An 11207-nucleotide genomic window follows, 5' to 3' on the forward strand; every position below is an offset into this window, starting at 1 on the left:
AGTGGGTTTCTTGGCCATAACTTTGTCACTAAGGATTTTCCAGAGGTTCTCTACTGGGTTGAGATCAGGACTCTGGGCAGGCCATGTCATTCTTTCAATGTTTTCAGTTTCAAGGAACTGCTTTTTAACCGTTTTGCTGTGTGACATGGAGCGTTGTCCTGCATGAACACTGCAGGCTGATTGGGTGATAAACGCAGGGAAGGAACCATATGTTGTTGAAGAAGGTTCTGATAAACATTTGCATACACTCTGCCATCTAGCTGTATAAGAGGCCCAACTCCTGCTGCAGAAAACATGCCCCAAACCAAGACACTTCCTCCTCCACTTTTTACTGACTTCTTTACACACTTTGGGTTCAGTCTTTCTCCAGTTTGTCACCGAACATATTGTTTCACATCGGACACAAATAAATTAAACTTGCTTTTATCACTGAAGTGAACTTTGGACAAGTTCTCCTCTGTCCACACAACATGCTCCTCAGCAAAGCTTAGTCTAGCCTTTTGATCCAAATGCTCTTAAACGTCGAGACACTGTATGACGAGACAGATCCATACCCTGTTCAGCGCTGAACTGGTGAGCAATTCCAGCTGCAGTGTGGAAACGATTGCCGATTAAGATCCTCTGCAGCATCCTGTCCTCTCTTGTATTTGTCTTCCGTGGACGACCAGCCTTCTTAGCGGACTTAAATGAGTTTGTGATGTTGTAAAGATTCAATATTCTTGAAATCACAGATTTGGAACGACCAACTTGTCTTACTATGGCTGATAGGGTCATCCCTTTGGTCTTCATCTGGACAACCTGCTGCCGGAGGCTTTCAGTCACTTTAGAACGGCCCACCATCTTGCAGAGTCAGTGAAACTGGAAGTTAGGCTGCCAGTTAAATAGGGGTTGACAGATAATCACAGAAATTAGCACCAGGTGCCATATTAACACCAACCAGATTAACTGGGAGGTATCTGAAAGTGTTCTCTAATTTTGATCAGTGTGTTTTCTGCAAAATAATTTTTTTTTTGGAAATGCCTTAGTTATTTTGTGGAAAAAGTGTTCTGGTAGCATGGTATAGACAGGACAAAAACTCCTTCAACTGTTGAGCAGTGAAGATGAAATTATTTCAGAATTGTTCAATTGTTTATAAATTGTTCTCTAATTTTGATCGCCAGTGTATGTATATATATATATATATATATATATATATATATATATATATATATATATATATATATATATATATATATATATATATATATACATACCTGTGATAGAAATGTTTCCTGACATAAAATAAAAATGAGTGACAAATTTCCCCTTGTGTGTGTATGTGTGTGTTGGGTTGGGTTGTAAATGATAAGTCATAACACACATGGAGTAAACGTATGATCAAGTAGCATCGCCCGAGTCTTATTGTCACTTCCTCCATCGCTTAAAGCCCATAAACATGCTGAAGCCATAACAAACGGTCACTATGAAAGCAAGTATCTGAAACAAAAACACACAGATCACACACTGTCAGGTCCATACTCAGAATTAGAATCTGAATCTTTATATTTATTGATCCCCTATGGAAATTGTTGAAATATCCCAAATTGCTTATCATGCTGATGTTTATACTTTATATAGTAACAGCTTCTTCACAGAGACATATATTAGAACAAGCCATGATCAATTAATGTCAAAAGATAAAGCAGATTTGGGTGTAGAGCTACAGTTTGTGGTAAAAATAAGCTAAATATCAATCAAAGTCACTTTATTTCAGAATGACAATGTGCTATCTCAAAAGGTGTTCATGCTAACAGACACACACACACACACACACACACACACACACACACACACACACACACACACACACACACACACACACACACACACACACACACACAAAGAGATTTCTTACGTAATCAGTCAAAATGGTGAGGCAACAATAGGTTAACCTGAAAAGCTACTTATGCTGCATACAGGCTACAACACATGCAGTAATGTACACCACACCTTCCACTGACATACACACAGTCACATACACGCATAATGGGTAATGACCTTTATATTAAAAAGGACAAAGATTGTGGATATACTAATAGCAGGTTTATTCAGTGTTAGTTCACAGTAGTGTAAACACGTTTGCCATGGTAAAAGTGAAACACCTGCAGCACTAAAAACACTATTACTGTGAAAAATGCTAAGCTATTAGATTAACACTATAATATCATCGGATTCTTTCTAAAACTAGATGTGTTTAGATCAGCATCTGATCATTACATTTTAATGGTTGTTTTGTAAAAATGTATATTTTAAATAATAAAATAAAATAAGCATTACTAAATTTTGTATGTTGTCAGTTCAGGAATGTAGCTAATAATAAATAACAATTGGACGAGTACAGAATGACAGGGAAACTTACCGTAGCCACCACATTAATACTGTATTGTCGGAAATCCATGAAGGTAATGATGTTATTGGGAGGCCTAACAACACATTCTGTGCTGTTCACATACTGTTTATACGCTCCAGACGTCGTCGCAGCTTCCAGCACAAATGCAGCAAAATAGAAGAGCAGGGCAACAAAGTGATAAATCATATCCTGCAATAAACAGAGTGTGGAACACAAATAAATAGGAAAATCCAACAATCTAATAAATCAGTAAATAAAGTGTTTGTATCAAAATTTAAAAAGATTAATCTTTATTAGCACAAATATATTTTAGATATATCAAAAAATATAACATATAAATCTGTAAAAGATTTACTTAAATAAACTGATATAGTTTTGAATGAAATGAAAATTTTGACGTTACTTTTCCAATTGTTGCATTTTTGTATTTGCATTTATTAACCTTCAGTGTGTCAATATTTAATCTCATGGTAATTTATGAATAAAAATATGAAAGTGCCCTTTGCACTGCATTGCACAGAGCCTGAGGTCATTAATTGTATTAATTATTGTGATTTTATTTATTTATTTCTCCTGTGTAAGGGATCAGAGCCAAAAGTCAGTGCTGACACACCCTGCATACACAGATGAGAACCAAGTCAGAGCTAAGGATTTCTGCCAAAACATCAGAGGCATATTTCAAATCTATGCGACTAACTGTGATTAACTGAGTAACTGTAACCGAGTAACTGTAACTGAGTAACTGTGACTGAGTAACTGTAACCGAGTAACTGTGACTGAGAGACTGTAACTAAGTAACTGTGACTGAGACCATTACTGAGTAAATGTAACTGTAACCCTGTAACTGTGACTGACTGTTACTAAGTAAATGTAGATAAGTAACTGTAACTGAGTAACTGTAACTTAGTATCTGTAACTGAGTAAATGTAACAGAGTAACTGTAACTGAGTACTGTAACTGAGAAACTGTGACTGAGTAAATGACACCGAGTAAATGTTACTGCGTAACTGTAACCGAGTAACTGTGACTGAGTGATTGTTAATGAGTAAATGTAACTGAGTAACTGTACCTGAATAACTGTACCCGAGTAACTGTAACTGGAGAGGTGGCGAAAGTACACACATCCTTCACTTTAACAGAAGTACAGATACGCATGTTTTAAAATACTCTGGTAAAAGTTGAAGTACTGACTATACTTTTTTACTAAAGTTAAAGTGACGAAGTTTGGGCTCTGACGTACTTAAGTAAATAGTAGCCATGACTACTACCTGTTTTAGTGTCACGCTGGTAACTGGACCTTACATCATATTAATATTAGGGCTGTCAATCGATTAAAATATTTAAATGGAATTAATCTGATGATCGTCATTGTCAGGGAAACACTGGCTTTTGGTTTTTTAAATTACGTAAATCATCAGGACACCAAACAGAACCTTTACTATGTTTTAACACGGACGGTTAATGAGGTGATACCGGAGAAACTTTACCTCTTCTAACTTTTATACGGTTTCCATAACCAGAGAATATTTGTTTTTGATGTGAATTGGTTTACTTAAAAGTAGACATTTCGAGCAATCTATTCATATATAATTTTTAATGTTTGTGAGGCAAATATTTACTTGTTTCAGGGTGTTTTTTTTTTTTTTTTTATGTGTCTGTGAAGAGAGATGAGAGAGACGGCAGAGCGTGCACCCAGTCTGTTTTCTTTATTTTATAAAAGCAAAGCATGAGAGAAATGTAATTTTCTTTCGCCGTTATGAACTACTACTTGTCAACTACAGATTTTGGTGGATTTTGCTGCTGATTTGGGACTTGGCACATCAGTAAAACACATGCAAATTTTTTTTCCTGTAATATTTATTAGTTTTTTTTTTATATATTTGTGTCAAAATTTAACAAGTAAAAGTACAAAATTGTCCGAAAAATTTATTGTGCCCTAATGTACTGATACCAGAATAATGTACTTAACCACAGTATCAAAAGATTTGTACTTTGTTACTTCCTACCTCTGAGTAATTGTGACCGAATAACTGTAAGTGAGTGACTGTAAACGAGTACCTATAAATGAGTAACTGAGACTGAATAGCTGTAACTTAGAGAATGTAACTGAGTAACTGTAATCAAATAACTATAACAGAGTAAATGTAACTAAGTAACTGTAACTGAGTAACTATAACTGAGTAACTATAATTGAGTGACTGTAACTTAGTAACTATAACCGAGCGACTGTAACAGAGTAACTGTAACCGAGTAATGGTGACCGAGAGACTGTAACTGAGTAACTGTAAGTGCAACTGTGAGGAGTTGTATCTGTGCTTAATGCAGAGTAATTGTAACTGTGAGTAACTATGATTATTCAAGTTATTTAAGTTAACTGTTCATGTAAGGGTTCTATACACCAGTGGGTGGTGGTCAGGGCCAGCAAAGCGTTCTCTGCTGGCCTAAACACTATCAGAAGCACTGACCTACATTTACAACCGAAATTCTAAGATTTGTTCCATGAAATTGTATTAATTTATTCCCAACAGTCTATTCTCTTCTTTTCATAGCATTTTTCTTGGCTGCACTGCTTCCAGTATGTGTATGTGTATGTTAGATTTTTTTGTCCAATCAGATTTCAGCCTCAATGTGCTGCTTAATCTAAACTGCCCAGGGCCTGCAAAGTCTGTCCTGCTGGCCCTTTTACCATTGAAAATTTTAGCAACCGGTCTGTTTCTTTAAAAAAATCAGATTTCATATTTGCCTCACAGGGCCCAGAATAGCATCAGCATTTTTCTTTCCTCTGATTGGTTGGTCAGAGGGAAACTGTTACAGCTTAGCTGTTACAGCTAAGTTCGACTGGCAAAAAATTTGTGTAGCACACTGCACAAATTAATACATCAGAGTTAGACTTTTTTTATGCCTACAAAAGAAGATACATTTATTTGGTCTCAGACAAATTTAAAATCCATTTTCAAGAAAAGCTAGACATTGTGAGAAGAAGTTGGCCAACCCCGAAGCTAGCTCGCTTGTCTCAGCCCGGGAAAGGGTTTGTTCGCCGCTTCCAGACCAGTGAATACGAGCGGTACCACTGGCTTACAGCCTCTGAGGAGCGGTGCAAATTATGAGTATGCATCTCTGGTGAGTAGGTTGTATTTTATTTAGATTTGTAATTCTCCAGATGATGTAGGTGGCACAGTTGCGGTTGTAGTGTAGATGTTTGGAGTTGTTTTAACTGGGTTTAACTGGTCTTAACTTGCTTTAGTAAAATGGTATTCACCCTCCATATGCAAAATGCCTTTCTCTCTGTTATTCCACGTGTTGTTATATTGCGGTTTTGTATAGTATTGATGGTTTCTATAATCGCAACGTGATTAAGACTTGGATTAAGTCGGGTAAGTCAACACTGAAGGCCCAGGTACCAAATGCACTGCCCGCCACTGCTATACACTCACCATGAAGTTCCAGTCGGTGTTGATTCGGTCAGCTAGGCCAAGCAGGAAGAAGGTGAGGTAGGCCGTGGAGCATAAGAACGCAGTGACAGACACAAACATGACCCAGCCCTGGAGTAATGGCACGGGGACATTTGAGGAGGCCACAAGAATCCAAACCAATCCCCCAAAGACCTAAGAAATCGAAACAGTAGGTGTATTTTAATAAATAGTTGTAAAATGTGTTCCTGGAGGACATGGAACCTTTATTTTTGGATCTTTAACACCAAAATAGTATAATGCAAGGTTTGTGCTGTGTCTCGTCTGTGTTGACTCATTGTCGAGTTTGCACTGGATCTATACTGAATATATCTATACTATTATATATACTATATCTATACTTTCTGTGTTGAATTTTTGTTGAGTTCTATGCTGGTTCTGTGTCACGTGTGTGTATCTGTTTTGGGTCGATCTAATTTTTGTGCCAGATCTATGCTGGGTCGGCTCTGTGTCAGGACCGTGCCTGATCTGTGTCAGGTCCATGCTGCATCTATGTCGTGTTGTGACAGCTTAGTGTTGGGTCTCGGCAGGTCTGTTTTGAATCTATGTTGGGGCAGTTTCAGGTTTTCTTCTTTTCTGTTACTCAGGCAGAATTTTTTTTTTAGAGGTTGTAGAAAGGTTGTTTTGTACACGCTTGCTAATTATAGATGAGTGATCTCTGCTTGTGGACAACGAACATATGATCTGGTGGTTTGTTTTTAATTTAAACAATAAGGTCTGTATAAGGATTGTGTTTTTTTCAACTTAAAAACTATAACTGTGTTTTGTAAATTCATTTAGGCATTATTTTTTATTATAATATTATTATAATATTAATATAATATAATATTATCATATTTTTTGTTATTACAATATATGTATAACTGCAAGTATGTACAAAAAAAATATTTTGATTGAGGGAAAGGTGTTAATGATATAAATATTACACTATAATTACTATATACATTATTTTAACAGTGTTATTATCTAACAAGTTATTATTTCTTCTATATTTTCTATTGTATCATCTATGAGATTTTAAAGAATTTCTTCGTACAAGGAAACTTGTCCATATCACAATGAAATTCCTGAATTATTATTACTTTTATTTATAAATTTTTTATTTAAAAAAAAGATTTTATACACCATATCAAATTTAACCTGCTCTGTTATACAAATCTGGCAGCCCTGATAAAACCTGTTAACTCCATTATACTTTTAAATTTCCCTAAAATTTCCCACATCTCAAAATAGATCCAAATAAAAGAAACATTTTCACACTTTTTGGAGGTGCCAGTGTATTCTTAATAGACAATTTTCAGCGTTATACAGTGTACACTTAAAAAAACTTTTTTATTTAATTAACAGGTCAAGTGTACAATCAGCACAAGATCCAAATTTTTGTCACTGTGTTTTTCTTTGTATCTAGAACTGTTTAAAATTGAGCTCTTAGTCTTTCTTAGTAAGAGGGCACTTGAAGTATCTTTTAATATTTAAAGATTGATAGTTTCTAGTTCTAGGCATGCACTCTCAAGTGCACCACTGAGATTGTGACTCAGGTGACACTCCTCAGTGAAGAACAGATGCAAATGATTGTTCAGACCTCAGTAAGACTCCCTGCCCAACCCTCCCTTTAGGAAAACACACTTACGATTTCCATGCAGATCAGAGCTCCAGAGTAGGTCCGAATGACATCCAGCCCCAGCGGCAGGGAGATGGTGGGTGCTGGGAATGAAGTGGCTGCTGGGTTTGTCACTTCTGCCATTGCTTTGTAATGGAACGAATGGGCAAAAGAAAGAAATAGAGAGCGGTAGAAAAAATTCCACAGGTGTCACGTGATCTGCAAAACCGGTCCTACAGGTGTAAGTGTTTGTGTGTGTGTGTGTGTGTGTGTGTGTGTGTGTGTGTGTGTGGGGGGGGGGGGGGGGGGGAGGGGTGCATAGAGCCACTCCTGTCCTCTGTTTTCAGTGTGGAATGCAATGGATGACAAAAAAGGCATCTCAGGTGAGACCAGACACCTGCTCCACCATCTGTCTTTCTTTTTTTTTTTTTTTATCAGCTTTGCCTCTGTTAAATAATTCAGGAGAAGCTCATTGTCTCTCTTTGCTCTGTGTTGATCATGTTCTTAGTGTTCTTTCATCTGGCGGTGTATTAATGATTAACGTGGAGCCTCAGACTGAAACGGCCCTCGGGTCAATATTGTGTTAAGACATTCGGAGGAGATAACAAGTGCTCGGAAGGCGTCAACGTGTACAGGTGATGCTGAAGGACGTGTGAATGAAAAATATTGGTTTAATACACTGAGGTAAATTCTACTTTGAGTCTGTACATGGCAATAAAATCTCCTTTAAACTGTATGCATTTTTACAGATGTTATATGTATTTAGATAAGAATGTGTGTGATGAAGACATTTCATCATCTAACTGTTGAAAATCAGAGTCAGAGAGTGTAATTAATTATTACCTAAAATAAACTCACACAGTGTGTCATTGAACTTTTAACCACACACACACACACACACACACACACACACACACACACACACACACACACACACACACACACACACACACACACACACACACAGCACATGATACACAATGTTCCCTTTCAGGAACTCGAACGCTTTGGGAACGCCTCGCATTGTCCACGCTCTGAATCACGTGTGAAATCCAGCCAATAGGCAAGTCATGATGTCATCGACAGGGGACGTCGCGTAACCCAGGAAGCTACAAAATGGCTGAGCTTGGTAGCGACATTAGCTGCTGTTGTTCAAGTAAGCGCTTTGTGTGTGAATCTGTGCAGCCATGAGCTTTAAATGCCAGCAGAATTCCGACTGTGTGTTCCTTCTTGCCTTCATGCATTTTTTTAGCTGTGTGGCTCCCTCGCGGCTCAGGTCCTGCTCTCACCGAGTAGAAGCGGCGCCGAAAGTCGCGGGGCTCGCAGGCCAAACTAGCAGAAGGCATGGAGATGGATGAGTCCGCTCTGGCCTCTTCTGCTGGGCTGAGCACTCACTTCGGTGGTTCACTTCGGTGTAACGCGGAGCTCCATATTTCTTCCTCCAATGAGGGAGCTATACGCGAATATAATAGGGTTCAGGGAGTGCAGCTATAGGGAGATGCCCAGGATTAAAGAGACGCTAGCTGGCTATCTCTCCCCAGGTGATGCATCGTGAAACGCTTCAGCCACTTCGGCTCTAGTAGGTAGGGCTTACGCGGCGATCTGCCAGACATATCTCGGTAGCTCCTGCATATGATGTAGAGGGGTTACTCGATTAAATTCGGGTCCTCTCCTCCCTGGTTCAACGGGGTGTGTCCCACCCTGGTGGGACCCAAGCAGGCTCTGGTCCTGGAGCAAGAAGTATGCACCCTCCTGAGGAAAGGGGCCATCGAATTGGTTCCTCCCTTAGCCAGTGTCAGGCTACTACAGCCAGTATTTCATTGTTCTGAAGAAGGATGGCGGATTGCGACTGATCCTAGATCTATGCTCCTTCAACCACTCACTCATAAGGCTCAGGTTCAGAATGCTCAAAGAAGTCATGTCTCAGAACAAGTCTAAGGACTAGTTTGTCACGATAGATCTAAGGGACGCCTATTTCCACATAGCCATCCTTCCTGCTCACAGGAGGTTCCTGAGGTTTGTTTTCGGGGTGAAACTTACCAATATCGGGTCCTCCTCTTCGGCCTAGCACTCTCACCCCGCACATTCACAAAGTGCATGAATGCAGCTTTAGCCCCGCTATGGTTTCAGGGCATCCACATTCTGAACTATATCGACGACTGGTTGATATTAGCTCAATCACAGCTTCAGGCGGTCCAACATCGAGATGTCGTTCTCGCCTGCATTAAGGAGCTGGGGTTAAAACTGAACACAAGTAAGTGTGTGCTTTCTCCATTGCAGAGAACCACCTTTTTGCGCGTAATGTGGGATTACAGACATCCTCACAGCAGGTGGAAGAGGAGAAGACCTAGCACTCACTGTGAAGCAGTTACAGAGGTGATCCCACTTGGCCTCCTCCATATGAGACCCCTCCAGTGGTGGCTCAGAGACAGAGGGTTCTCCTGAAGGGGCAACCCACTACGCATTATCAATTTGCTACATCGCTCATGGCACATAAACTGCCTGGAGATGATCGCCGAGCACTAAAACACTTCTTCTGAGACCTGATAGCTCTCCATGTGCTGGTCCGTACGGACAACACGCCAGTGGTCTCATAGAATTAACCACCAGGTCTCTGATCTTGCTCTCTGTACAGGCTGGTGCGGCAGATCCCCCTGTGGTCCCAGGTTAAAATCCTCTCATTGAGAGCAGTTTACATCCCGGGCCGGATGAATTAGAGAGCAAACAACCTTTCAAGATAAGGGCTGAGGCCTGAGGAATGGAGGCTCCACCCCAAGGTGGTGGAGCAGATATGGCAGAGATATTACAGAGCCCAGGTGGATCTGTTTGCAACTCGGGAGACTTTGCACTGTCCCCTCTGGTTTTTTCTCTCTCCCCTGGACGTCATGGTGCAGACGTGGCAGAGGCTACATCTGTACGCCTTCCCCCTATCTCGCTGTTTCCTGGAGTTCTGGAGAGAATCTGCCAGGAAGGAGTACGTCTCTTCCTGGTGGCACCTCGTTGGCCGGGCAGACCGTAGTTTACATACCTGCTGTCCCTCCTCGAGGGACCTCGCTGGGAAATTCCTCATAGGAGGGATCTCCTCTCGCAGGCAAGAAGAACCCCCAGTTCACCCCCCACCCAGAGATATGGAAGCTATGGCTGTGGCCTTCTGAGGGGGCAAAGTTTCTAGCAGCTGTGAATTCTACTAAGGTAAAAATTCTACTAAGGTAGTTGAGACCATTCCTTCATTCGACCCAGAGTGCCTGTGTGGTATTTGGTTGTTGTGTTGGCGGCTCTATCTGAGCTCCCCTTCAAACCCTTGGCCCAGGTGGCCCTAAGGTACCTGTCGGACTGTACCTGTGGCCCTAAGAACTGCCTTTCTTTTGGCGATATCCTCCCTTAAGAGGGTCGGGGACCTACAGGCTCTGTCTGTGGCCCTGTCTCTCCTGGAGTTTACTGGCATGGCCAGTGACTTTCTCTACCCTAAACCCGGGTATGTGCCTAAGGTGCCTACGGCTCCCTCATGACCTGTCGTACTGCAGGCATTCTGTCCTTCTACTTTCCTAGCCCCAGATCAGGATAAGCGAAATCAACTGTGTCCAGTGCGAGCAAATAATAAAATAATGAAATATAAAATAAACCTGCATAATAAAAGCAGTGAATTACTTTTTAAAATGAGATGTATGCTATAGGTTATATCTTCCTCTAATTACCAAAATAAAATCAAACAATGCAGATATAATGAAATGGAAAGTCATACTTCATG

The 11207-nt window shown here is 40.2% G+C and overlaps 1 protein-coding gene and 1 long non-coding RNA gene across 3 annotated transcripts; one reads left to right on the forward strand and one right to left on the reverse strand.

The window, feature by feature from the left end:
* Positions 1-325: 325 nt before the first annotated feature.
* Positions 326-7745, reverse strand: mal2 (mal, T cell differentiation protein 2). Its single transcript, XM_083553474.1, has 4 exons — positions 7490-7745; positions 5824-5994; positions 2399-2578; positions 326-1476 (listed from the first exon to the last, which is right to left on the reverse strand). The coding sequence occupies exons 1-4, from the start codon at positions 7601-7603 to the stop codon at positions 1405-1407; spliced, it is 537 nt and encodes a 178-aa protein (XP_083409600.1). The 5' UTR covers positions 7604-7745; the 3' UTR covers positions 326-1404.
* A 21-nt stretch (positions 7746-7766) lies between these two features.
* Positions 7767-8842, forward strand: LOC310732808. Of its 2 annotated transcripts, XR_014535552.1 has the most exons (4): positions 7767-7842; positions 7968-8143; positions 8427-8615; positions 8712-8842. It is a non-coding gene; the product is annotated as an uncharacterized lncRNA (long non-coding RNA). The 2 variants fall into 2 exon arrangements; XR_014535553.1 differs by lacking the exon at positions 7767-7842 and having other exon boundaries at positions 7946-8143.
* Positions 8843-11207: the final 2365 nt, after the last annotated feature.

This window comes from Silurus aristotelis (genome assembly GCF_946808225.1).
Source record: "Silurus aristotelis genome assembly, chromosome: 1".
Classification (NCBI taxonomy): Eukaryota; Metazoa; Chordata; class Actinopteri; order Siluriformes; family Siluridae; genus Silurus; species Silurus aristotelis.

Bases quoted from the DNA above. Each gene is read 5' to 3' on its own strand.
- mal2 (XM_083553474.1), bottom strand. From the start codon at position 7,603: ATGGCAGAAGTGACAAACCCAGCAGCCACTTCATTCCCAGCACCCACC. The intron at 5,995-7,489 runs GTAAGTGTGTTT...TCGATTTCTTAG, and splicing joins CTCTGATCTGCATGGAAATC to GTCTTTGGGGGATTGGTTTG. The intron at 1,477-2,398 runs GTAAGTTTCCCT...TTTTTGTTTCAG, and splicing joins GTATTAATGTGGTGGCTACG to ATACTTGCTTTCATAGTGAC.